Genomic DNA, 27,933 nt, shown 5'->3' with positions numbered 1-27,933 from the left:
TACTTTATACTATTCCAGGTATTCCTTAAAGAGGAAGGAAGATTATGTGGATATATTGAAGCAACATCTCAAGACAGTCAGGAAGTTAAAGCTTGGTCGCAAATGGGACTTCCAAATGGACAATGACCCCAAGCATACTTCCAAAGTTGTGGCAAAATGGCTTAAGGACAACAAAGTCAAGGTATTGGAGTCGCCATCACAAAGCCCTGACCTCAATCCTATAGAAAATGTGTGGGCAGAACTGAAAAAGTGTGTGCGAGCAAGGAGGCCCACAAACCTGACTCAGTTACACCAGCTCTGTCAGGAGGAATGGGCCAAAAATCACCCAATTTATTTATATTTTTTCTAAAAGTTATTTTTTATTTGTCTTAATTATTTTTTCTTATTTTTTAGCAGATGCTCTTATCCAGAGCGACTTACAGAAGCAATTAGGGTTAAGTGCCTTGCTCAAGGGCACATCGACAGATTTTTCACATAGTCGGCTCAGGGATTAGAACCAGCGACCTCTCGGTTACTGGCACAACGCTCTTAACCACTAAGCTATTGTTGGATGCTTGTGGAAAGCTACCCGAAACGTTTGACCCAAGTTAAACAATTTAAAGCATGCAAGATCTGATGGATGTTTTGACACGGCCTGGTAGTGGAGAAGAGTCTCTCAACAGGACATGAAGTCATAGGAAGGGTGATGATGGCCCTTAATAGTCTATTGATGTTAGGGAAAATGTCAGGGCTGCAGCTGTCCAAAAAAAAAAGGCAATGCTACCAAATACTAATTGAGTGTATGTAAACTTCTGACCCACTGGGAATGTGATGAAATGAATAAAAAGCTGAAATAAATAATTATCTCTACTATTTTTTCTGACATTTCACATTCTTAAAATAAAGTGTTGATCCTAACTGACCTAAGACAGGGAATTTTTACTAGGATTAAATGTCAGGAATTGTGAAAAACTGAGTTTAAATGTATTTGGCGAAGGTGTATGTAAACCTCCGACTTCAACTGTATTCACCAAAAAAATATATATGGGGGGATTGGAAATGATGCAGACAATGACGTTGATGGAAGCTACAATCCATCTGCAATATTAAAGCTCATCTACCCCCCATAAAAAGAGAGTGAGCTCGTAGTAGTTTAGCATTTTGTTCTTCACCCCAACCACGAAACGATCAACATGCAAAGTCAGACAGCATCCAGCAGTCAAATTGTCTCCATCAAACTATCTGATGGGATGGACAGGGTATCTTTAAAAGCGTCTGGCTCTGGTGAGCATTCTCCAAACTATTCAATAAAATTACTTATTATATTCTGTGTCTGTTGTCATTCAGCCTGTACTCCATTGAAGTATACTCTATAGGGAATTGGGTGACCTTTGCGTCACATCCCTAGACTGTATTTACAGCCTGTAGGTTACAGCTGACGCACAGTCTGGTTTAAGCCATGCTTTATGGAGAGAGTTAGCGTGGATATTTCCATTACTGTGTGTGTGGGCTGGTTTATGCTTTTTTTTTTTTATGACCATATGCTACAATGAGAGGGCTAACAATCATTATTTAGTGGAATATTTAACTGTCTCCTGTAGTAAATCTGGTGCTGGAGTGTTGCATTCCACTGATAAAGTAAATTTGCTAGAACAACTGCAGTATCTATCATCACAGAGAGAGAGAGAGAGAGAGAGAGAGAGAGAGAGAGAGAGAGAGAGAGAGAGAGAGAGAGAGAGAGAGAGAGAGAGAGAGAGAGAGAGAGAGAGAGAGAGAGAGAGAGAGAGAGAGAGACAGAGAGAGAGAGAGAGAGAGAGAGAGAGAGAGAGAGACAGAGAGAGAGAGAGAGAGAGAGAGAGACAGAGAGAGAGAGAGAGAGAGAGAGAGAGAGAGAGAGACAGAGAGAGAGAGAGCAGAGAGAGAGAGAGAGAGAGAGAAGAGAGAGAGAGACAGAGAGAGACAGAGAGCGAGACAGAGAGAGAGCGACAGCGAGAGACAGAGAGAGCGAGAGCGAGAGAGAGAGCGAGAGCGAGAGGAGAGCAGAGAGAGAGAGAGAGAGAGACAGAGAGAGAGCAAGAGCGAGAGACAGAGACAGAGACAGAGAGAGAGAGAGAGAGAGAGAGAGACAGAGAGACAGAGAGAGAGAGATAGAGAGAGAGAGAGAGAGAGAGAGCAGAGAGAGAGAGAGACAGAGAGAGAGAGAGAGAGAGAGAGAGAGAGAGAGAGACAGAGAGAGAGAGAGAGAGAGAGACAGAGAGAGAGAGAGAGTGTTCCAGAGATCTTATTATTTCTCACTCAAGGAGAGCATACAAGCCCATCAAAAAAAAAGAAAGAAAAAGCGCCTGAGACACCAACCCAAAATATTCTCTCTCTCTCTCTCTCTCTGGGGAGAGAGGTTCAGTAGAAATATGCAATAAAGAAAGAACACCCACAGACAGATTCCCTGAAACAGCAGTTTTATCAACATAAAACTATTGTTGTAACTGAGGAGTATTTTCTGTGTCTGTCTCTCTCTATCAATTCAATTCAAAGGGCTTAATTGGCATGGGAAACATATATGTACATTGCCTCTCTCCCCCTATCCCTCTCCCCCTCTCCCTCTTCCCTCTCTCCCCACCTCTCTCCCCCTCTCCCTCTCCCCCTCCCCCTCTTCCCTCTCTCCCCACCTCTCTCCCCCCCTCCCCCTCTCCCTCTCCCTCTCCCTATCCCCACCTCTCTCCCTCTGCCTCTCTGCCTTCAGTAAGATGTATAGAGGTATGTCAGTCCTCACAGTCTCTCTCCCTCTCCCCCTCTCCCCCTCTCCTTCTTCCCTCTCTCCCCACCTCTCTCCCCCCCTCCCCCTCTCCCTCTCCCTCCCCCTCTCCCTCTCCCCCCCTCCCTCTCTGCCTTCAGTTAGATGTATAAAGGTATGTCAGTACTCACAGTCTCTCTAGTTTGAAGAGTCCACTGAAGGCTTGACTGGATATGGTCTGGATGCTGTTATTCTGTAGGAACCTGAGAGAAGAAACACACGCATGAGGGCACACACAACATTAACTCAAGCACAGCGATTCAACATTACTTCACTAGGTACTAGCAAATATATTATTAGTAGCACATTCTCATTCTAAAATAACATGAAGTTCAGTTTGTGGTACTAGCTACAACACAACCCAGTACAGTCCCAACCCAGTACAGAGACAACCCAGTACAGTGTTATTCCAGTACAGTCCCAACCCAGTACAGAGACAACCCAGTACAGAGACAACCCAGTACAGAGACAACCCAGTACAGTCCCAACCCAGTACAGAGACAACCCAGTACAGAGACAACCCAGTACAGTGTTAACCCAGTACAGAGACAACCCAGTACAGTGTTAACCCAGTACAGTCCCAACCCAGTACAGTCCCAACCCAGTACAGAGACAACCCAGTACAGTCCCAACCCAGTACAGTCCCAACCCAGTACAGAGACAACCCAGTACAGTCCCAACCCAGTACAGTGTTAACCCAGTACAGTGTTAACCCAGTTGGAATGGATGCCAACCCAGAGGGGGTGGCGGGACCTAACCGCCGGTCTAGTGCTTAACATGGACAGCATGGTGATAGTCTTTATAATCAAGCATACATTGTAGTCATTTAGCAGACGCTCTTATCCAGAGTGACTTACAGTTAGTGAGTGCATACATTTTTCATTCATACATGACTTGTTAGGTGTGTGTATTAACTTAATGAATAAAGGATGTGTTAGGCCTACTGCTGCTAGGTAGCTCTCTCTCTGCTCTCCCCCTCCCCTCTGTCTGTCCTTGATTGCAGGAGTGAAGTCTGGTGTGCGGGAGTCAGGGTTCCAGCTGCAGCTCATTCACCATAATCACCTCAGCCTTTAAGACCCGGTCAAACTTTCCACTCATCGTCAGATCATAGTCAAGACAACCATGTTAGTCTCGCTGCCGACTCAACCTGTCTGTTTTCGCTCTTGTGTTTTTTGGACTGTTTATTTACTTTTTCTCCTGTGCCACAGATATCTGGAACCTGACTCCTGCCTCCGCTTCACTCCTGCCACCACCATCCTGCTCTCCACTATCGGGCCTCTCCTTTGGACTCACCACGGACACTAGGACATTACGGTACCACACCTGCCCTGACCTGGATCTGTACCCTCCCTGTAACCTGGACTTGCTCTTCCCCATTTATTGGAAACCTGGACTATTGAACATTATAATAAACCTGTTAAAACTTCTCTGGCTTGGTGTACTTGTCTGCATTTGGGTTCTATCCAGTTAAATCATAACAGTATGATCTGACCAACATGAACCCAGCAGATAGTAGCTCGGATACCACCCCAGAGTGCACTCAAATTTGGACTGCCATAGCCAATCAGGGCATTCTACTTGGCCAACATGATACCCTGTTTAAGACGATTGCTGAGGACAGTCAGGTGCTGCTTAATCAGGTTCAATTACTCACCAATCAAGTGTCTGCCCTTACTACCCCTTCAGCCCAGATCAGAGAGCCTTTTGTTCCTGCTCCAGAGCGCTATGACGGGAACATGGGAACCTGTGGCGATTTTTGACTCAATGCTCGTTAGTGTTTGAACAACAGCCCCTCACCTACGCCTCAGAAAGAGCCCGTATTGCCTACCTTATCAACTCTACTAGCGGTTCCGCTCGTGCCTGGGGATCCGCGGTCTGGGAGAGTCAGTCGGACATTTGCAACGCTTACGTGGCCTTCACCACGGAGATGAGGAAGGTTTTGACCACCCCGTACGAGGCAAGGAGGCTGCGAAACGGTTGTTTTCTCTTCGGCAGGGGGCTGCGTAGTGTGGCGGAGATGGCAGTGGAGTTTCGGACTTTAGCAGCAGTGAGTGGTTGGAATGACGAGGCATTACAAGGAGTGTTCATCAATGCTTTGTCTGAGACTTTAAAAGATGAATTGGTGTCATATGATGAATCGCCTACGCTGGATAATCTTATTTCACTCACTATCAGGTTGGATAATCGGATTCGGGAGCGCCGCCGGGAGAGGAGTGTTAGTTCCAAGCAACCTGTCTGTCATCAACAAACTCCTCCCTGCATCGTCCCTACGGAGAGAGCCGTGTCTTCCCGAGTCGATACGAGGAGCACTGAACCCCGAAGCCATGGAGGTGGGTCGCACGGTTGTCCTCAGAGGAGCGTGCACGCCGTATTCAGGCTCGGGTCTGCCTGTATTGTGGAGAAGCTGGTCATTTCGTTCCTTCCTGCCCAGTTCGTCCGGGGAAAAGGGCCGGCTCATCATTTATGGGAGAAGTTTTGGTGAGCCGAGCAGCGGATTCTTCCTCTTCTCCCGCATTCTGCTCCAGGCATCCCTCCAGTGGCAGTCCCAGAATTTCTCTGTTAGTGCGCTGATTGACTCTGGTGCCGACGAGAGCTTTTGGATAGAGAGTGGGCTCAACAAATGGATTTGGAGACTGTTCCTATGGACTGTCCGCTGCAGGCTAAGGGTCTAAATGGACAATTGTTGACCCGCATTACCCATCAGACTGTTCCTGTTTGTCTTAGAGTGTCGGGAAATCATCAGGAGAACATTCAATTCCATATTATCGACTGCCCACAGACTCCCCTGGTCCTTGGTATCCCCTGGCTCATAAAACACAATCCACACATTGATTGGGTGACAGGTAGCATTGTTTCATGGAGCACATTTTGTCATGTGAATTGTTTGTGTTCTGCTCAGACTCCTGCCAGTACTGTGCCTCAACCTCCACTGGAGTCCATGGATCTTTCTGCTGTTCCTGACGTGTATCATGACCTGGCATCCGTTTTCTGCAAACACAGAGCTACTTCTCTTCCTCCTCACCGGCCTTACGACTGCGCCATTGACCTCCAGCCAGGAGCCCCGCTCCCCAGCAGTCGCCTGTACAATCTCTCCCGGCCGGAGACGGAGGCTATGGAGAACTACATTCGGGACTCCTTGGCGGCAGGTATTATGCGTCCTTCCTCGTCACCTGTAGGAGCGGGATTCTTTTTTGTTGCTAAGAAGGATAAGACCCTCAGACCCTGTATTGATTACCGTGGACTTAACAACATCACCATTAAGAACAAGTATTCTCTGCCTTTGATTAATTCTGCTTTTCCCCTCCTTCATGGTGCTACCATCTTTACGAAACTGGATCTACGAAATGCGTATCACCTGGTGCGCATTCGTAAGGGTGATGAATGGAAGACTGCCTTCAACACACCCTTGGGACATTTTGAGTATCGGGTTATGCCTTTTGGGTTGTCTAATGCCCCTGCTGTTTTTCAGGCACTAGTCAATGATGTCCTTCGGGACATGTTGAATCGGTTTGTTTTTGTCTATCTGGATGATATCTTGATTTTCTCAGAGTCCTCCCAGGAACATGAACTGCATGTGCGCCAGGTGTTGCAAAGGTTGTTGGAGAACAAACTGTTTGTGAAGATGGAGAAATGTGAATTTCATGTGTCTGAGACCTCTTTTGGGTTACATCATAGCTCAGGGGAGCTGCGGATGGACCCAGCTAAGATCTCTGCTGTCACGGACTGGCCAGCTCCCTCTACCCGCAAACAACTTCAACGATTCCTGGGGTTTGCGAACTTCTATAGGAGGTTCATCAAGGACTACAGCCGCATTGCGGCGCCACTCACCGCTCTCACCTCCATCTCACGACCGTTCGCTTGGAATGAAGGGGCCGAATCAGCGTTCGAAGAACTGAAACATCGCTTCGCCTCGGCTCCCATTCTGATGCAGCCGGACCCCGACCGCCAGTTTGTCGTGGAGGTGGATGCATCCGACACTGGGGTAGGTGCAGTGTTGTCACAACGTTCTCCTGAAGATAACAAACTGCATCCCTGTGCTTTTCTCTCAAGGAAACTTTCTCAGGCAGAGAGGAATTATGATGTTGGAAATCGTGAACTGCTCGCCGTTAAGCTGGCTCTCGAGGAGTGGCGACATTGGTTGGAGGGGGCGGAACAACCCTTCATCGTTTGGACGGATCATAAGAATCTGGCTTACCTCCAGTCAGCGAAGCAGCTCAACCCCCCGTCAAGCCAGGTGGGCACTATTTTTTGGGAGATTCAATTTTTCTCTGTCTTACCGTCCTGGGTCACGCAACGTCAAGCCTGACGCCCTGTCTCGTGTTCATTCGGCTGTTGATACTGGTAGTAACCCTGAACCCATTTTGCCTCCTACCTGCAGTATTGCAGTCATCACATGTGACATCGAGGGGATTGTTAGACAGGCTCAACATCATCAAGCTGACCCTGGGAGGGGTCCTCCCTAACCGGATGTTTGTCCCTGAGTCTGCTCGCTCCCAGGTACTTCAGTGGGCTCACTCGTCTCCCCTTACCTGTCACCCTGGAGTTTCGCGGACCCTTGACTTTGTGCGACGGAAGTTCTGGTGGGCCACGATGGAGCGGACACTCGAGCCTTCATTGCTGCTTGTGCGGTATGTGCCCGCAGTAAAAACTCCACCCAGGCCAGCGCTGGTCATCTACGACCTCTACCTATACCCAGCCGGCCCTGGTCGCATATCGCTATGGATTTTGTCACTGGACTTCCCCCCTCATCTGGTAAGACTGTCATTCTTACGGTGATTGATCGTTTTTCTAAGTTCGCTCATTTTTGGCCCTACCTAAACTGCCCACTGCCAGAGAGACGGCTGATATTTTGGTTGAACATGTGTTCCGCTCTCATGGTCTACCCACGGATATTGTCTCTGACAGGGGTCCCCAGTTTGTCTCCCAGGTGTGGAAAGCTTTCTGTAAAGCTTTGGGCATTACATCCAGCCTGTCCTCTGGATATCACCCCCCAGACCAACGGGCAAGCCGAGAGAGCGAACCAGGAGATGGAGACCGCACTTCGCTGTGTCACTGGGTCTAACCCTGGGTCATGGAGCTCCATGCTCCCCTGGGTGGAATATGCTCATAACACCTTGACTAACGCTTCCTCTGGTTTGTCTCCTTTTCTGTGTGCTCTGGGTTATCAACCTCCCCTGTTCCCTTCCCAAGAGAGAGAACTTGCGGTACCCTCGGTGCAGTCCCACATGCGCCGCTGCTGCAAGGTCTGGAGGAAGGCCAGGGTAGCTCTGTCCCGAGCTTCGGCGTACATGCAGAGGCAAGCCAACCGTCACCGGTCCCAGGCTCCCGGTTACTCTCCTGGTCAAGAGGTATGGCTGAAGTCACGGGACCTTCCATTGAAGGTGGAGTCGAAGAAGATGGCGCCTCGTTTTATAGGACCGTTCAAGATACTGTCTATTGTTAACCCCTGCGCGGTTAAGCTACAGCTTCCTGCCTCCCCTACGGGTTCATTCCACCTTTCATGTTTCCCAGATTAAGCCTGTGTCGGTTAGCCCTTTGTGCCCGCCCTCTCGTCCCCCTCCTCCGCCCAAGATCGTGGGTGGGGGTCCAGTCTACACTGTCCGGCAACTTCTGGATGTTCGCCGCCGGGGTCGTGGTTTCCAGTACCTGGTGGATTGGGAGGGTTATGGTCCTGAGGAACGTTCCTGGGTGCCCAGGAGCTTCATTGTGGATCCTGCTCTGGTTCGTGAGTTTCATAGGTTACATCCTGATAAACCCTGTCGGCCGCCAGGTGGCGTCCGTAGAGGGGGGGTACTGTTAGGCCTACTGCTGCTAGGTAGCTCTCTCTCTGCTCTCCCCTCCCCTCTGTCTGTCCTTGATTGCAGGAGTGAAGTCTGGTGTGCGGGAGTCAGGGTTCCAGCTGCAGCTCATTCACCATAATCACCTCAGCCTTTAAGACCCGGTCAAACTTTCCACTCATCGTCAGATCATAGTCAAGACAACCATGTTAGTCTCGCTGCCGACTCAACCTGTCTGTTTTCGCTCTTGTGTTTTTTGGACTGTTTATTTACTTTTTCTCCTGTGCCACAGATATCTGGAACCTGACTCCTGCCTCCGCTTCACTCCTGCCACCACCATCCTGCTCTCCACTATCGGGCCTCTCCTTTGGACTCACCACGGACACTAGGACATTACGGTACCACACCTGCCCTGACCTGGATCTGTACCCTCCCTGTAACCTGGACTTGCTCTTCCCCATTTATTGGAAACCTGGACTATTGAACATTATAATAAACCTGTTAAAACTTCTCTGGCTTGGTGTACTTGTCTGCATTTGGGTTCTATCCAGTTAAATCATAACAGGATGAGGATCATAATGAATCCTGATTACAGAAACGCACACACACACACACACACACACACACCCAGCATATCCATCCATCGGGACCATAATAACAGACTCTCTAGTCAATAACTAATCACTGATATCCAAATTGCATGTCTTTGATAAACACTGTAAATAAACTATGACATGACCCTAAGAACCTTGATTCAAACTGCCGTCATCCTGACTGTAGTTCAAAGGGAGTGGGGTAGCAACGTAGGTTATGGTGTCTAGACAGCCACAAGCCCGGCACAATCCGCGGTCCCAGCCACAATGGCTAACCGCGTTGCGGGCTGTGTTCAAGCCCTCAAGGCTAACTGACGCTAACTGATGCTAACCGCGTCGCGGGCTGTGTTCAAGCCCTCAAGGCTAACTGACGCAAATTGACGCTAACCGCGTTGCGGGATCCAAACTCAAAAGGTAGCTAGCTAGTACAAATTTTCAATAGACTTTCAAAACAACAAACTTTCCAAAACATTTTGCTATGTCTAATGTGTATTCATCTGATATGAGTGATTCAAAAAGTACAACAATATCAATGGGCTAAAAACCCTAAAATAAACGTTAGCTGACATGGGCTAGTTGATCTGGACGTTTCTGAGAAGTTATAAATAGGTATGCAATGATTAACATGACAAGAGGAAATTATGATGTACTACCCAATTTTGAAATTGCAACCTTGTGCATTCTACTATTACAACTTTCAAGAGTAAGTTTAAAGCTGGACTGAGTTCCTTAAAAACAAAAACAAAAAGAATACAGTGTATATATACATATATATATACAGTGGGGGGGAAAAGTATTTAGATGAGAGAGGCCTGTAATTTTCATCATAGGTACACGTCAACTATGACAAACAAATTGAGAATTTTTTTCTCCAGAAAATCACATTGTAGGATTTTTAATGAATTTATTTGCAAATTATGGTGGAAAATAAGTATTTGGTCACCTACAAACAAGCAAGATTTCTGGCTCTCACAGACATGTAACTTCTTCTTTAAGAGGCACCTCTGTCCTCCACTCGTTACCTGTATTAATGGCACCTGTTTGAACTTGTTATCAGTATAAAAGACACCTGTCCACAACCTCAAACAGTCACACTCCAAACTCTACTATGGCCAAGACCAAAGAGCTGTCAAAGGACATCAGAAACAACATTGTAGACCTGCACCAGGCTGGGAAGAAATCAACTGTGGGAGCAATTATTAGGAAATGGAAGACGTACAAGACCACTGATAATCTCCCACGATCTGGGGCTCCACGCAAGATCTCACCTTGTGGGGTCAAAATGATCACAAGAACGGTGAGCAAAAATCCCAGAACCACACGGGGGGACCTAGTGAATGACCTGCAGAGAGCTGGGACCAAAGTAACAAAGCCTACCATCAGTAACACACTACGCCGCCAGGGACTCAAATCCTGCAGTGCCAGACGTGTCCCCCTGCTTAAGCCAGTACATGTCCAGGCCCATCTGAAGTTTGCTAGAGTGCATTTGGATGATCCAGAAGTGGATTGGGAGAATATCATATGGTCAGATGAAACCAAAATAGAACTTTTTGGTAAAAACTCAACTCGTCGTGTTTGGAGGACAAAGAATGCTGAGTTGCATCCAAAGAACACCATACCTACTGTGAAGCATGGGGGTGGAAACATCATGCTTTGGGGCTGTTTTTCTGCAAAGGGACCAGGACGACTGATCCGTGTAAAGGAAAGAATGAATGGGGCCATGTATCGTGAGATTTTGAGTGAAAACCTCCTTCCATCAGCAAGGGCATTGAAGATGAAACGTGGCTGGGTCTTTCAGCATGACAATACTGAAAGACCCAGCCGCCCGGGCACACTGCCCGGGCAACAAAGGAGTGGCTTCGTAAGAAGCATTTCAAGGTCCTGGAGTGGCCTAGCCAGTCTCCAGATCTCAACCCCATAGAAAATCTTTGGAGGGAGTTGAAAGTCTGTGTTGCCCAGCGACAGCCCCAAAACATCACTGCTCTAGAGGAGATCTGCATGGAGGAATGGGCCAAAATACCAGCAACATTGTGTGAAAACCTTGTGAAGACTTACAGAAAACGTTTGACCTGTGTCATTGCCAACAAAGGGTATATAACAAAGTATTGAGAAACTTTTGTTATTGACCAAATACTTATTTTCCACCATAATTTGCAAATAAATTCATAAAAAATCCTACAATGTGATTTTCTGGAATTTTTTTTTCATTTTGTCTTTCATAGTTGACGTGTACCTATGGTGAAAATTACAGGCCTCTCTCATCTTTTTAAGTGGGAGAATTTGCACAATTGGTGGCTGACTAAATACTTTTTTCCCCAACTGTATACATATACACACACACACACACACAGTACCAGTCAAGTGTACCAACACTTTTTTGGTTACTACATGATTCCATATGTGTTATTTCATAGTTTTGGTGTCTTCCCTATTATTCTACAATGTAGAAAATAGTAAAAATAAAGAAGAACCCTTGAATGAGTAGGTGTTCTAAAACGTGTTCTTCTGTATCAACACTTCTGACTGTATTTCTTTCTTTTGGGGGGACCGTTAAACGTTAAAGCCTTATACTAAAATGGATTAAATAATTTTCCCTCATCAATCTACACACAATACCCCATAATGACAAAGTGAAAACCGGTTTTTAGACATTTTAGCAAATAAATAAAAAATAAAAAACATAAATACCTTATTTACATAAGTATTCAGACCCTTTGCTATGAGACTCGAAATTGAGCTCAGGTGCATCCTGTTTCCATTGATCATCCTTGAGATGTTTCTTCAAGTTGATTGGAGTCAACCTGTGGTAAATTCAATTGATTGCACATGATTTGGAAAAGCACACACCTGTCTATATAAGGTCCCACAGATGACAGCGCATGTCAGAGCAAAAACCAAGCCATGAGGTTGAAGGAATTGTCCGTAGAGCGCCGAGACAGGATTGTGTCAACGCACAGATCTGGGGAAGGGTACCCAAAAAAATTATGCAGCATTGAAGTTCCCCAAGAACACAGTGGCCTCCATCATTCTTAAATGGAAGAAGTTTGGAACCACCAAAACTCTTCCTAGAGTTGGCCGCCCGGCAAAACTGAGCAATCTGGGGAGAAGGGCCTTGGTCAGGGAGGTGACCAAGAACCCGATGGTCACTCTGACAGAGCTCCAGAGTTCCTCTGTGGAGATGGGAGAACCTTCCAGAAGGACAACCATCTCTGCAGCACTCCACCAATCAGGCCTTTATGGTAGAGTTGCCAGACGGAAGCCACTCCTCAGTAAAAGGCACATGACAGCCCGCTTGATGTTTGCCAAAAGGCACCTAAAGACTCTCAGACCATGAATGCCAAGCGTCACATCTGGAGGAAACCTGGCACCATCCCTACGGTGAAGCATGGTGGTGGCAGCATCATGCTGTGGGGATGTTTTTCAGTGGCAGGGACTGGGAGACTAGTCAGGATCGAGGGAAAGATGAAGTACAGAGAGATCCTTGAGAGATCCTTGATGAAAACCTGCTCCAGAGCGCTCAGGACCTCTGACTGGGGCAAAGGTTCACCTTCCAACAGGACAATGACCCTAAACACAGCCAAGACAATACAGGAGTGGCTTCGGGACAAGTCTCTGAATGTCCTTGAGTGGCCCAGCCAGAGCCCTGACTTGAACCCGATCGAACACCTCTGGAGAGACTTGAAAATAGCTGTGCAGTGACGCTCCCCATCCAACCTGACAGAGCTTGAGAGGATCTGCAGAGAAGAATGGGAGAAACTACCCAAATACAGGTGTGCCGAGTTTGTAGCGTCATACCCAAGAAGACATGAGGCTGTTATCGCTGGCAAAGGTGCTTCAACAAAGTAATGAGTAAAGGGTCTGAATGATTATGTAAATCTGATATTTCAGTTATTTTTAATAGATTTGCCCCAAAAAAAACACAACAATGTTTTTGCTTTGTCATTATGGGTGATTGTGTGTAGATTGATGAGGGGGAAAAAACTACTTAATCCAGTTCAGATTAAGGCTGTAACGTAACAATTTGGAAAAAGTCAAGGTTGTCTGAATACTTTCCGAATGCACTGTAGAACCATCACCCTTCCCAGAGGAACCCTCATTATTTAGTCTGTAGTACAAGTACAAAGTGGAGAAGAAATTGGCAGACGACTTATAATACTATTAAAACGTCAAACAGTTATGACTGAAATAAATTCAAGATTTGACATTTTAGCAGACGCTCTTATCCAGAACAATTTACAGGGGAAATTAGGATTAAGTGTTTTGCTCAAGGGCAAATCGGCAGGTTTTTCATTTAGTCAGCTCGAGGATTCGAACCAGCAACCTTCCAGTTACTGGCCCAACCTCTTAACCTCTAGGCAACCTGCCGCCTGATGGATAAGAACCGGATAAATAGGAAGGGGGTGTGAGTCTGTGTGACTGACAGTAACTATTTTAAATAGTGAGTCTCTGAGAGAGGTCAGATAGTGTTATTACAGATCACTATACGACAGGTTAGTGTGGAAAATATGAAAACCTTTCTCTTTCCCAGACTAATAGATTGCACCTAGGGCCGCCACAGAAAGGAAAAAACAAGTTATCATTTTATAATTTTCTAAACCAAGAAGTCCCACTGAGACAAGGACATTTCATTACAAGGGGTTTTATGTGTCACAAGGGGTTTGGGGTAAAACGCAAAAAGACAGATGTCTTAGATGTTTTTGACAAAAGTATCTTTGTTTTAGATTTAGATAGTTGTAGGCTTTTGACATGTGACCCTGGTCTTGTATTTAAGCAATAAGGCACAAGGGGGTGTGGGACAGTGGCTTGCGAAAGTATTCACCCCCCTTGGCATTTTTCCTATTTTGTTGCCTTACAACCTAGAATTTAAATGGATTTTGGGAGGGTTTGTATCATTTGATTTACACAACATGCCTACCACTTTGAAGATGCAAAATATTTTTTGGGGTGTAACAAACAAGCCACAAGCAAAAACAACAGAAAACTTGAGCATGCATAACTATTCACCCCCCCAAAGTCAATACTTTGTAGAGCCACCTTTTGCAGCAATTACAGCTGTAAGTCTCTTGGGGTATGTCTCTATAAGCTTGGCACATCTAGCCACTGGGATTTTTGCCCATTCTTCAAGGCAAAACTGCTCCAGCTCCTTCAAGTTGGATGGATTCCGCTGGTGTACAGCAATCTTTAAGTCATACCACAGATTCTCAATTGGATTGAGGTCTGGGCTTTGACTAGGCCATTCCAAGACATTTAAATGTTTCCCCTTAAACCACTCGAGTGTTGCTTTAGCAGTACGCTTAGGGTCATTGTCCTGCTGGAAGGTGAACCTCCGTCCTAGTCTCAAATCTCTGGAAGACTGAAACAGGTTTCCCTCAAGAATTTCCCTGTATTTAGCACCATCTATCATTCCTTCAATTCTGACCAGTTTCCCAGTCCCTGCCGATGAAAAACATTCCCACAGCATGATGCTGCCACCACCATGCTTCACTGTGGGGATGGTGTTCTCGGGGTGATGAGAGGTGTTGGGTTTGCACCAGACATAGCGTTTTCCTTGATGGACAAAAAGCTCAATTTTAGTCTCATCTGACCAGAGTACCTTCTTCCATATGTTTGGGGAGTCTCCCACATGGCTTTTGGCGAACACCAAATGTGTTTTCTTATTTTTCTCTTTAAGCACTGGCTTTTTTCTGGCCACTCTTCCGTAAAGCCCAGCTCTGTGGAGTGTACGGCTTAAAGTGGTCCTATGGACAGATACTCCGATCTCTGCTGTGGAGCTTTGCAGCTCCTTCAGGGTTATCTGTGGTCTCTTTGTTGCCTCTCTGATTAATGCCCTCCTTGCCTGGTCCGTGAGTTTTGGTGGGCGGCCCTCTCTTGGCAGGTTTGTTGTGGTGCCATATTCTTTCCATTTTTTAATAATGGATTTAATGGTGCTCCGTGGGATGTTCAAAGTTGCACCAGATCTTATTTAGGGGCTTCATAGCAAAGGGGGTGAATACATATGCACGCACCACTTTTCCGTGATATAATTTGTAGACTTTTTTGAAACAAGTTATTTTTTTCTTTTCACTTCACCAATTTGAACTATTTTGTGTATGTCCATTACATGAAATCCAAATTCAAATTAATTTAAATTTCAGGTTGTAATGCAACAAAATAGGAAAAACGCCAAGGGGGATGAACACTTTTGCAAGGCATTGTATATGGCCAATATACAGTGAGGGAAAGAAGTATTTGATCCCCTGCTGATTTTGTACGTTTGCCCACTGACAAAGACATGATCAGTCTATAATTTTAATGGTAGGTTTGTTTGAACAGTGAGAGACAGAATAACAACAAAAAAATCCAGAAAAACACATGTCAAAAATGTTATAAATTGACTTGCATTTTAATAAGGGAAATAAGTATTTGACCCCTCTACAAAACATGACTTAGTACTTGGTGGCAAAACCCTTGTTGTGTGGTCCTCTGTAGCTCAGCTGGTAGAGCACGGCGCTTGTAACGCCAAGGTATTGGGTTCGATCCCCGGGACCACCCATACACAAAAAAATGTATGCACGCATGACTGTAAGTCGCTTTGGATAAAAGCGTCTGCTAAATGGCATATTATTATTATTTAATCACAGAGATCAGACGTTTCTTGTAGTTGGCCACCAGGTTTGCACACATCTCAGGAGGGATTTTGTCCAACTCCTCTTTGCAGATCTTCTCCAAGTCATTAAGGTTTTGAGGCTGACATTTGGCAACTCGAACCTTCAGCTCCACAGATTTTCTATGGGATTAAGGTCTGGAGACTGGCTAGGCCTATCCAGGACCTTAATGTGCTTCTTCTTGAGCCACTCCTTTGTTGCCTTGGCTGTGTGTTTTGGGTCATTGTCATGCTGGAATACCCATCCACAACCCATTTTCAATGCCCTGGCTGAGGGAAGGAGGTTCTCACCCAAGATTTGACGGTACATGGCCCCGTCCATCATCCCTTTGATGCGGTGAAGTTGTCCTGTCCCCTTAGCAGAAAAACACCCCCAAAGCATAATGTTTGGTGGGCGGCCCTCTCTTGGCAGGTTTGTTGTGGTGCCATATTCTTTCAATTTTTTTATAATGGATTTAATGGTGCTCCGTGGGATGTTCAAAGTTGCACCAGATCTTATTTAGGGGCTTCATAGCAAAGGGGGTGAATACATATGCACGCACCACTTTTCCGTGATTTAATTTGCAGAATTTTTTGAAACAAGTTATTTTTTTCATTTCACTTCACCAATTTGGGCAGGTAGCTTAGTGGTTAAGAGCGTTGTGCCAGTAACCGAAAGGTCGCTGGTTCTAATCCCCGAGCCGACTAGGTGAAGAATCTGTCGATGTGCCCTTGAGCAAGGCACTTAACCCTAATTGCTCCTGTAAGTCGCTCTGGATAAGAGCGTCTGCTAAATGACTAAAATGTAAATGTAAATGTAATGTTTCCACCTCCATGTTTGACGGTGGGGATGGTGTTCTTGGGGTCATAGGCAGCATTCCTCCTCCTCCAAACACGGCGAGTTGAGTTGATGCCAAAGAGCTCGATTTTGGTCTCATCTGACCACAACACTTTCAACAAGTTCTCCTCTGAGTCATTCAGATGTTAATTGGCAAACTTCAGACGGCCCTGTATATGTGCTTTCTTGAGCAGGGGGACCTTGCGGGCGCTGCAGGATTTCAGTCCTTCACGGCGTAGTGTGTTACCAATCGTTTTATTGGTGACTATGGTCCCAGCTGCCCTGAGATCATTAACCAGATCCTGCCGTGTAGTTCTGGGCTGATTCCTCACCGTTCTCATGATCACTCGGTTCATAATTTCACCCAGTAATTTTGCCTGGCATGTTTTTTTTGTCTGATCATTTAGATCGCTGCTGCCTGCTACTATGATAAAAAACACGGCAAGGACGTTTGCTATCAATTTTTATAATGTCTAACAAGCGGGGCAGAGAAGAAAGATGTATTCTGACTGAATGACAGCAAACTTGGCTGCCCGCTGCAAGTTGAGTACACACAGACACAATCCCACCCCTCTGCGCTGTTCCTAATCTGCAACTTTTTTTTTGCAGTGAAAATGCGCAGGGAGGTATTTTGTCAATATATACTTATGCATATTAAAACGCTTCTCTTTTTTTTTCGGATCACGAAAATGATCCGTTCCGACTATCAACTGTCAATTTATGCATATGATTAGGAATACAAGTATGGCCATGTCGGTACACCAGTACTTAAAACCAAAAAAAAATTTAACCTTACAGCAGGGCTATTCAATTCCGGTCCTGGAGGGCTGCAACCTTTCTGGTTTGGGATATTTGTATGGTTCTTCAGAGACCCTAAATATTTCCTCTATAGCATCGCTCTCAAGAGCCTTATTTGGATTACAACGTCTCTATTCTCAGCACTTAAGACCAATTCTACTCTGAGGCGCTTTGAGGATACGGACCCTGGTCGAAAGTAGTGCACTTAAAGGTTAATGGACTTTAAGCGGTTCAGACCGGTTCGCACCGACCTTTCTGTGAACAGTGAACATTCTGGTTGTCCTGCTTCACATGCAGCTCTCTGCTCTCTTCTGTTAACTCTCTTCTGTTAACTCTCTTCTGTTAACTCTCTTCTGTTAACTCTCTTCTGTTAACTCTCTTCTGTTAACTCTCTTCTGTTAACTCTCGCTGTTAACTCTCTCTGTTAACTCTCTTCTGTTAACTCTCTCTGTTAACTCTCTCTGTTAACTCTCTCTGTTAACTCTCTCTGTTAACTCTCTTCTGTTAACTCTCTTCTGTTAACGCTCTTCTGTTAACTCTCTCTGTTAACTCCCTTCTGTTAACTATCTCTGTTAACTTCTCAGCTGAGATGCAGCATGTGAAATCTGACAGAAAACGTCGTCAGTTAAATGAAATAATGCCAATTTAATTGACTATACATCATATTTATTGTGCAGTCATAAGAAAGGTGAAATATTATAGTATGTTGTTTAATTGTTACTAGGAAGAAAGCACTTCAATAATTTCCAGCCCTATTCCATCACTTTTGTTATATAGGAGAAGAAAAAAAAACGTGATTTTTCATATTTGTACTGTGTACTTGAGCTTGTGTCCTCAAAAGCGACTACACCTCAGCAATTTATTACTAATTTTTAATCTTTCTGGCAGTATGATCATTATTAGGTATTATTCATGGCCCTCTCATGATTAATCATTACTTTCGGGTCTATTTAGGTGGAAATCTACATTTAACAGGCTTTAAAACAGGTTTTTGACCTCTTTTGAAACGCTTTGTGGATACGCCCCCCCAGAGTCCTCAAATACAGCTGCCCCTGCCTAAGCCTGCGTCCAAAATGTCACCCTATTCCCTATATAGAGCACTACTATTGACCAGGGCCCCATAGAGCTCTGGTCAAAAGCACTATTTAGGGAAGAGGGTGCCATTGGGGACGCACCCTAAAAGCCTGAATATATTATAAAGTGATAGATGACCAATATGACACATTCTCTGTTGCTGCTGCTGTGTAGTGCTGCTGAACTATTTTCAAATCAAATCAAATTGTATTGGTCGCATATTTACATGAATTTCCACGTTGGTGTTTTACGCAAGTAGTCCTGTAATTGTAATGCTTTTCCCCAAGACGCTTGTATTAATTCAACCATTCAGTCCTCTCAGATGCAGCCGTTATTCCCCAGGTTGTTGCTGTACTTTTCGCCCCAACATACCTGGTACACTATGACTCGCGTGAAGACCTGAAAACGTACGGGATGTCCAGGTGTTAACTTGTATTAGCTAATGACTAGGGAACCAGGCTAATGACTAGGGAACCAGGCTAATGACTAGGGAACCAGGCTAATGTCTAGGGAACCAGGCTAATGACTAGGGAACCAGGCTAATGTCTAGGGAACCAGGCTAATGACTAGGGAACCAGGCTAATGTCTAGGGAACCAGGCTAATGACTAGGGAACCAGGCTAATGACTAGGGAACCAGGCTAATGACTAGGGAACCAGGCTAATGACTAGGGAACCAGGCTAATGTCTAGGGAACCAGGCTAATGACTAGGGAACCAGGCTAATGTCTAGGGAACCAGGCTAATGACTAGGGAACCAGGCTAATGACTAGGGAACCAGGCTAATGACTAGGGAAACAGCCTAATGTCTAGGGAACCAGGCTAATGACTAGGGAACCAGGCTAATGTCTAGGGAACCAGGCTAATGACTAGGGAACCAGGCTAATGACTAGGGAACCAGGCTAATGACTAGGGAACCAGGCTAATGACTAGGGAACCAGGCTAATGACTAGGGAACCAGGCCAATGACTAGGGAACCAGGCTAATGACTAGGAACCAGGCTAATGACTAGGGAACCAGGCTAATGACTAGGGAACCAGGCTAATGACTAGAGAAACCAGGCTAATGACTAGGAACCAGGCTAATGACTAGGGAACCAGGCTAATGACTAGGGAACCAGGCTAATGACTAGGGAACCAGGCTAATGACTAGGGAACCAGGCTAATGACTAGGGAACCAGGCTAATGACTAGGAACCAGGCCAATGACTAGGGAACCAGGCTAATGACTAGGGAACCAGGCTAATGACTAGGGAACCAGGCTAATGACTAGGGAACCAGGCTAATGACTAGGGAACCAGGCTAATGACTAGGGAACCAGGCTAATGACTAGGGAACCAGGCTAATGACTAGGGAACCAGGCTAATGACTAGGGAACCAGGCTAATGACTAGGGAACCAGGCTAATGACTAGGGAACCAGGCTAATGACTAGGGAACCAGGCTAATGACTAGGAAACAGCCTAATGACTAGGGAACCAGGCTAATGACTAGGGAACCAGGCCAATGACTAGGGAACCAGGCTAATGACTAGGAACCAGGCTAATGACTAGGGAACCAGGCTAATGACTAGGAACCAGGCTAATGACTAGGAACCAGGCTAATGACTAGGGAACCAGGCTAATGACTAGGAAACAGCCTAATGACTAGGGAACCAGGCTAATGACTAGGGAACCAGGCCAATGACTAGGGAACCAGGCTAATGACTAGGGAACCAGGCTAATGACTAGGGAAACAGCCTAATGACTAGGGAACCAGGCTAATGACTAGGGAACCAGGCCAATGACTAGGGAACCAGGCTAATGACTAGGGAACCAGGCTAATGACTAGGGAACCAGGCTAATGACTAGGGAACCAGGCTAATGACTAGGGAACCAGGCTAATGTCTAGGGAACCAGGCTAATGACTAGGGAACCAGGCTAATGTCTAGGGAACCAGGCTAATGACTAGGGAACCAGGCTAATGACTAGGGAACCAGGCTAATGACTAGGGAACCAGGCTAATGACTAGGGAACCAGGCTAATGTCTAGGGAACCAGGCTAATGACTAGGGAACCAGGCTAATGTCTAGGGAACCAGGCTAATGACTAGGAACCAGGCTAATGACTAGGGAACCAGGCTAATGACTAGGGAAACAGCCTAATGTCTAGGGAACCAGGCTAATGACTAGGGAACCAGGCTAATGTCTAGGGAACCAGGCTAATGACTAGGGAACCAGGCTAATGACTAGGAACCAGGCTAATGACTAGGGAACCAGGCTAATGACTAGGGAACCAGGCTAATGACTAGGAACCAGGCCAATGACTAGGGAACCAGGCTAATGACTAGGGAACCAGGCTAATGACTAGGGAACCAGGCTAATGACTAGGGAACCAGGCTAACGACTAGGGAAACAGGCTAATGACTAGGGAACCAGGCTAATGACCAGGGAACCAGGCTAATGACTAGGAAACAGGCTAATGACTAGGGAACCAGGCTAATGACTAGGGAACCAGGCTAATGACTAGGGAACCAGGCTAATGACTAGGGAACCAGGCCAATGACTAGGGAACCAGGCTAATGACTAGGGAACCAGGCTAATGACTAGGGAACCAGGCTAATGACTAGGGAACCAGGCTAATGACTAGGGAACCAGGCTAATGACTAGGGAACCAGGCCAATGACTAGGGAACCAGGCTAATGACTAGGGAACCAGGCTAATGACTAGGGAACCAGGCTAATGACTAGGGAACCAGGCTAATGACTAGGGAACCAGGCTAATGACTAGGGAACCAGGCTAATGACTAGGAAACAGCCTAATGACTAGGGAACCAGGCTAATGACTAGGGAACCAGTCCAATGACTAGGGAACCAGGCTAATGACTAGGGAACCAGGCTAATGACTAGGGAACCAGGCTAATGACTAGGGAACCAGGCTAATGACTAGGGAACCAGGCTAATGACTAGGGAACCAGGCTAATGACTAGGGAAACAGCCTAATGACTAGGGAACCAGGCTAATGACTAGGGAACCAGGCCAATGACTAGGGAACCAGGCTAATGACTAGGGAACCAGGCTAATGACTAGGGAACCAGGCTAATGACTAGGGAACCAGGCTAATGACTAGGGAACCAGGCTAATGACTAGGGAACCCTGTTTTGTTCCAACTAGGTACCACACCTGACCAACTGAGATAATTGATCAGTTCAGTGATTACCTAAATTCAACACATCTGGTCTTCCTGGTCGGTAAATCATAAACATGAAGTGCCTGTGGTACTCCATGACCAGAGTTACCTACCCCTGGACTAGATTTTAGCTCAGTAGGATAACAGTCTCAAACCCAGACATGTTTCTAACAAGATATGACAGTCTTTCTAACAGGATTATGACTAGTCAACTATGATACATGGACTAAATTATTTTCATGCAAATGGACAACAAAAGTATAATATTGACAATAAATCAAGTCGAATCCAGTCCAGTCGTGTCCAGTCCAGTCTAGTACAGTCGTGTCCAGTCTAGTCTAGTCCAGTCCAGTCCAGAGCAGTCTAGTCCAGTGCAGTGCAGTCTAGTCCAGTGCAGTGCAGTCCAGTCCAGTCCAGTCTAGTCCAGTGCAGTCCAGTCTAGTCCAGTGCAGTCCAGTCTAGTCCAGTGCAGTCCAGTCTAGTCCAGTGCAGTCCAGTCTAGTCCAGTGCAGTCCAGTCTAGTCCAGTGCAGTCTAGTCCAGTCCAGTGCAGTCCAGTCTAGTCCAGTGCAGTCCAGTCTAGTCCAGTGCAGTCCAGTCCAGTCCAGTGCAGTCCAGTCTAGTCCAGTGCAGTCCAGTCTAGTTCAGTCCAGTCCAGAGCAGTCTAGTCCAGTGCAGTGCAGTCCAGTCTAGTCTAGTCCAGTCCAGTCTAGTCCAGTGCAGTGCAGTCCAGTCTAGTACAGTGAGTCCAGTCTAGTCCAGTGCAGTCCAGTCTAGTCCAGTGCAGTCCAGTCCAGTCTAGTCCAGTGCAGTCCAGTCTAGTCCAGTGCAGTCCAGTCTAGTCCAGTGCAGTCCAGTCTAGTCCATTGCAGTCCAGTCTAGTCCAGTGCAGTCCAGTCTAGTCCAGTGCAGTCCAGTCCAGTCTAGTCCAGTGCAGTCCAGTCTAGTCCAGTGCAGTCCAGTCTAGTCCAGTGCAGTCCAGTCTAGTCCAGTCCAGTCTAGTCCAGTGCAGTCCAGTCTAGTCCAGTCCAGTCTAGTCCAGTGCAGTCCTGTCTAGTCCAGTCCAGTCTAGTCCAGTGCAGTCCAGTCTAGTCCAGTGCAGTCCAGTCTAGTCCAGTGCAGTCCAGTCTAGTCCAGTCCAGTCTAGTCCAGTGCAGTCCAGTCTAGTCCAGTCCAGTCTAGTCCAGTGCAGTCCAGTCTAGTCCAGTCCAGTCCAGTGCAGTCCTGTCTAGTCCAGTTCAGTTTCATATTGTTTTGTACTCACAGTCTCTGCAGGTGTGTGTATTTGGAGAAGATGTTGTCAGACAGGAGTTTTATCTTGTTACTCTTCAGAGACCTGCAACAGAAACCAGACGACAATGCACAGTTACTATGGTTACACAGAACACCCCCCCCCCACACACACACACACACACACACACACACACACACACACACACACACACTCAGCAGCGGGGTGATGACATGCTAGAAGTAAAGCACAGACAGAGACAGGGAGATAGCAGATGTAGGATGTTCATTTGACCCGGTTACAGCAACAGGAAATATGAATTATTATATGGATTATAATTAATGGAATTTTTTGTAGGGGTTGATACATTTTTTGTTTGTTTAAATCAAGTCTGACGTTTTAAAGTGGAATTACAAACTTTAGAAGCCTTTTTAAACCTCGCATACACTACAATTTGCATTTCCTGCTGTGCAGGAAGATTCTCTGTGAGTGAACAAATTAAGATAATACATCTGTACACACACTACTGACTGATTTCAGTAAACCATGTTCTCTCTCTCTTGGCAGGAAGAGGAGGAGAGAGGAGAAGAGAGAAGAGAGAAGAAACAGTGAACGAGGGGTATCAACTAATAAATGAGAGGAGAAACAGTGAACGAGGGGTATCCACTAATAAATGAGAGGAGAAACAGTGAACGAGGGGTATCCATTAATAAATGAGAGGAGAAACAGTGAACGAGGGGTATCCACTAATAAATGAGAGGAGAAACAGTGAACGAGGGGTATCCACTAATAAATGAGAGGAGAAACAGTGAACGAGGGGTATCCACTAATAAATGAGAGGAGAAACAGTGAACGAGGGGTATCCACTAATAAATGAGAGGAGAAACAGTGAACGAGGGGTATCCACAAATAAATGAGAGGAGAAACAGTGAACGAGGGGTATCAACTAATAAATGAGAGGAGAAACAGTGAACGAGGGGTATCCACTAATAAATGAGAGGAGAAACAGTGAACGAGGGGTATCCACTAATAAATGAGAGGAGAAACAGTGTACGAGGGGTATCCACTAATAAATGAGAGGAGAAACAGTGAACGAGGGGTATCCACTAATAAATGAGAGTAATAAACTAACTCTCTTTCTGTTTCATCCTTTCTTTTCATTAATAACTCACTGACATCTCACAGCAGAACACACACACACACACACACACACACACACACACACACACACACACACACACACACACACACACACACACACACACACACACACACACACACACACACACACAACACACACACACGCACACACACACACACACACACACACACAGACAGACACACACACACGCACACACACACACACACACACACACACACGCACACACACACACACACACACACACACAGAAACACACACGCACACACACACACACGCACACACACACACACACACACACACACACACACACACAGACACACACACACACGCACACACACACACACACACACACACACACACACACACACACACACACACACACACACACACACACACACACACACACACACACACACACACACACACACACACACACACACACACACACACACACACACACACACACAGACAGACACACACACACACACACACACACACACACACACACACACACACACTCACAGGCGAAGTGACTCACACAGCACGTCATTTATAATCCATAAAACATAATTGGTGGTTTAACACAACACACACACACACACACACATATGCACGTGGTCGTGCACAAATACACACACACACACACAAACTCAAGCATTTTTAACTCTAGTCCTCCAGGCAATGGGTAACTCTAGTCTCCAGGCCCTGGGTAACTCTAGTCTCCAGGCCCTGGGTATCTCTAGTATCCAGGCCCTGGGTAACTCTAGTCTCCAGGCCCTGGGTAACTCTAGTCCTCCAGGCCCTGGGTAACTCTAGTCTTCAGGCCCTGGGTAACTCTAGTCCTCCAGGCCCTGGGTAACTCTAGTCTCCAGGCCCTGGGTAACACTAGTCCTCCAGGCCCTGGGTAACTCTAGTCTCCAGGCCCTGGGTAACTCTAGTCTCCAGGCCCTGGGTAACTCTAGTCTCCAGGCCCTGGGTAACTCTAGTCCTCCAGGCAATGGGTAACTCTAGTCTCCAGGCCCTGGGTAACTCTAGTCTCCAGGCCCTGGGTATCTCTAGTATCCAGGCCCTGGGTAACTCTAGTCTCCAGGCCCTGGGTAACTCTAGTCTCCAGGCCCTGGGTAACTCTAGTCCTCCAGGCCCTGGGTAACTCTAGTCTCCAGGTCCTGGGTAACTCTAGTCCTCCAGGCCCTGGGTAACTCTCCAAGCCCTGGGTAACTCTAGTCTCCAGGTCCTGGGTAACTCTAGTCTCCAGTCCCTGGGTAACTCTAGTCTCCAGGCCCTGGGTAATTCTAGTCTCCAGGCCCTGGGTAACTCTAGTCCTCCAGGCCCTGGGAAACTCTGGTCTCCAGGCCCTGGGTAACTCTAGTCCTCCAGGCCCTGGGTAACTCTAGTCCTCCAGGTCCTGGGTAACTCTAGTCCTCCAGGCCCTGGGTAACTCTAGTCCTCCAGGCCCTGGGTAACTCTAGTCCTCCAGGCCCTGGGTAACTCTAGTCCTCCAGGCCCTGGGTAACTCTAGTCTCCAGGCCCTGGGTAACTCTAGTCCCCCAGGCCCTGGGTAACTCTAGTCCTCCAGGCCCTGGGTAACTCTATTCCTCCAGGCCCTGGGTAACTCTAGTCCTCCAGGCCCTGGGTAACGCTGTCTAAGATCTTTCATCACACTCACAGTGTGTCCCTCTCGAACCAATCAATGGCTCTGCATAATACTTGCGATTTCATTCTCTCTTTAAAAGTTAAAGAAACTGATTTTAGCAGACACCACGGACCAGTTTCACAGATACATAATCAACAAATAATGTATTATAATGTAGCCTGTAAGGGACTAAAAAGCACTTTCAGGAGCAAACCAAACACATCTCTAGTACTCTGGGAATGTAATGAAACCTCGCTAACATAAACACAGACCCACATCCTGTACATACACAAGCACATGACACAAAAAAAAGCATACACATACACTCTTAAAACTGATGGGTTTGGTTGACCCAACTGCTGGGCTGCAGACGTTGGGTCACTTAGTTGGGTTGTTTTCTTTAAAAACTGCTGGGTTATTGATGCTGGGTGTTGGGTTATTGGTGCCGGGTAACTAAAATATGACCCAATGGGTCAGATCAGAAGACTGGAGGTGTAGCTTAGTAGGGGTCTGGCTTTTTCAGATAGTTATTTTTAGCCGCCCGTGAGAGTAAATGTCAATCCTTTTCATCTGTTCTGTTGTATAGTCATCACATGTTACGGTTGAACATTGACATTTTTATAGCTTCAATAATCCTTACAGAAGTGTATGAGTTCCCTTAAAGCCTATGTAAAGCCCATTATTAGGATAAAAGAAGGTTGTATACCTTACTATAATATGTAATAAATCATCTTAATATTGTAGCAGAATGTGTAAAATATTTTTCGGTGGGGATAATTTTTTTTTATCTACAGTATGTAAACAATAATGACATTTACTCTCACGGGTGGCCAATGAGATCTATCTGAAAGTCATGCCCCTAATAAGCCACGCCTCCTGAAAATAACCTAAGGATTACATTAAAAAAGACCCAGCTGCTGAGAGTAGAAAATACCCAACTGATGGTTAAATTAACCCGTGTTTGGGTAATCCCAACAGCCCAATTTGTTGGATTATTCACGCAACCCATCTAGCTGGGTCAAAATAACACAACATGTGTTCTGTCCACTATTTAACCAGCGCTAGGTTACCAAATAACCCAACATGTGTTCTGTCCACTATTTAACCAGCGCTGGGTTACCAAATAACCCAACATGTGTTCTGTCCACTATTTAACCAGCGCTGGGTTACCAAATAACCCAACATGTGTTCTGTCCACTATTTAACCAGCGCTGGGTTACCAAATAACCCAACATGTGTTCTGTCCACTATTTAACCAGCGCTGGGTTACCAAATAACCCAACATGTGTTCTGTCCACTATTTAACCAGCGCTGGGTTACCAAATAACCCAACATGTGTTCTGTCCACTATTTAACCAGTGCTGGGTTACCAAATAACCCAACATGTGTTCTGTCCACTATTTAACCAGCGCTGGGTTACCAAATAACCCAACATGTGTTCTGTCCACTATTTAACCAGCGCTGGGTTACCAAATAACCCAACATGTGTTCTGTCCACTATTTAACCAGCGCTGGGTTACCAAATAACCCAACATGTGTTCTGTCCACTATTTAACCAGCGCTGGGTTACCAAATAACCCAACATGTGTTCTGTCCACTATTTAACCAGCGCTGGGTTACCAAATAACCCAACATGTGTTCTGTCCACTATTTAACCAGCGCTGGGTTACCAAATAACCCAACATGTGTTCTGTCCACTATTTAACCAGCGCTGGGTTACCAAATAACCCAACATGTGTTCTGTCCACTATTTAACCAGAGCTGGGTTACCAAATAACCCAACATGTGTTCTGTCCACTATTTAACCAGCGCTGGGTTACCAAATAACCCAACATGTGTTCTGTCCACTATTTAACCAGCGCTGGGTTACCAAATAACCCAACATGTGTTCTCTCCACTATTTAACCAGCGCTGGGTTACCAAATAACCCAACATGTGTTCTGTCCACTATTTAACCAGCGCTGGGTTACCAAATAACCCAACATGTGTTCTGTCCACTATTTAACCAGCGCTGGGTTACCAAATAACCCAACATGTGTTCTGTCCACTATTTAACCAGCGCTGGGTTACCAAATAACCCAACATGTGTTCTGTCCACTATTTAACCAGTGCTGGGTTACCAAATAACCCTAATTGGGTTGTTTTAAAGTGCTCTCTTTCTCACTCTCACTCACACACAAACACTGACCGCAGACACACACACACACTGACCGCAGACACACACACACACACACACACTGGCCGCAGACACACACTTACACACACACACACCGAGAGA

General features: G+C 46.1%; 1 protein-coding gene across 1 annotated transcript in view; it reads right to left on the bottom strand.

Moving 5' to 3' along the window:
- The window catches only part of LOC121580068 (relaxin receptor 2-like), a 119,127-nt gene that overhangs the window by 56,418 nt on the left and 34,776 nt on the right, over positions 1 to 27,933 (bottom strand). Inside the window, exons 5-6 of the mRNA XM_041895128.1 lie at positions 22,894 to 22,965; positions 2,902 to 2,973 (exon numbers count right to left, since the gene is read on the bottom strand). Of these exons, the coding sequence (XP_041751062.1) occupies positions 2,902 to 2,973; positions 22,894 to 22,965 (144 nt within the window). The remainder of the gene's footprint in view (positions 1 to 2,901; positions 2,974 to 22,893; positions 22,966 to 27,933) is intronic.

This window comes from Coregonus clupeaformis, unplaced genomic scaffold, assembly GCF_020615455.1.
Source record: "Coregonus clupeaformis isolate EN_2021a unplaced genomic scaffold, ASM2061545v1 scaf0518, whole genome shotgun sequence".
Taxonomy (NCBI): Eukaryota; Metazoa; Chordata; class Actinopteri; order Salmoniformes; family Salmonidae; genus Coregonus; species Coregonus clupeaformis.
The sequence above is the reverse complement of the archived record's forward strand: the minus strand, read 5'-3'. Positions and strand labels throughout refer to the sequence as shown.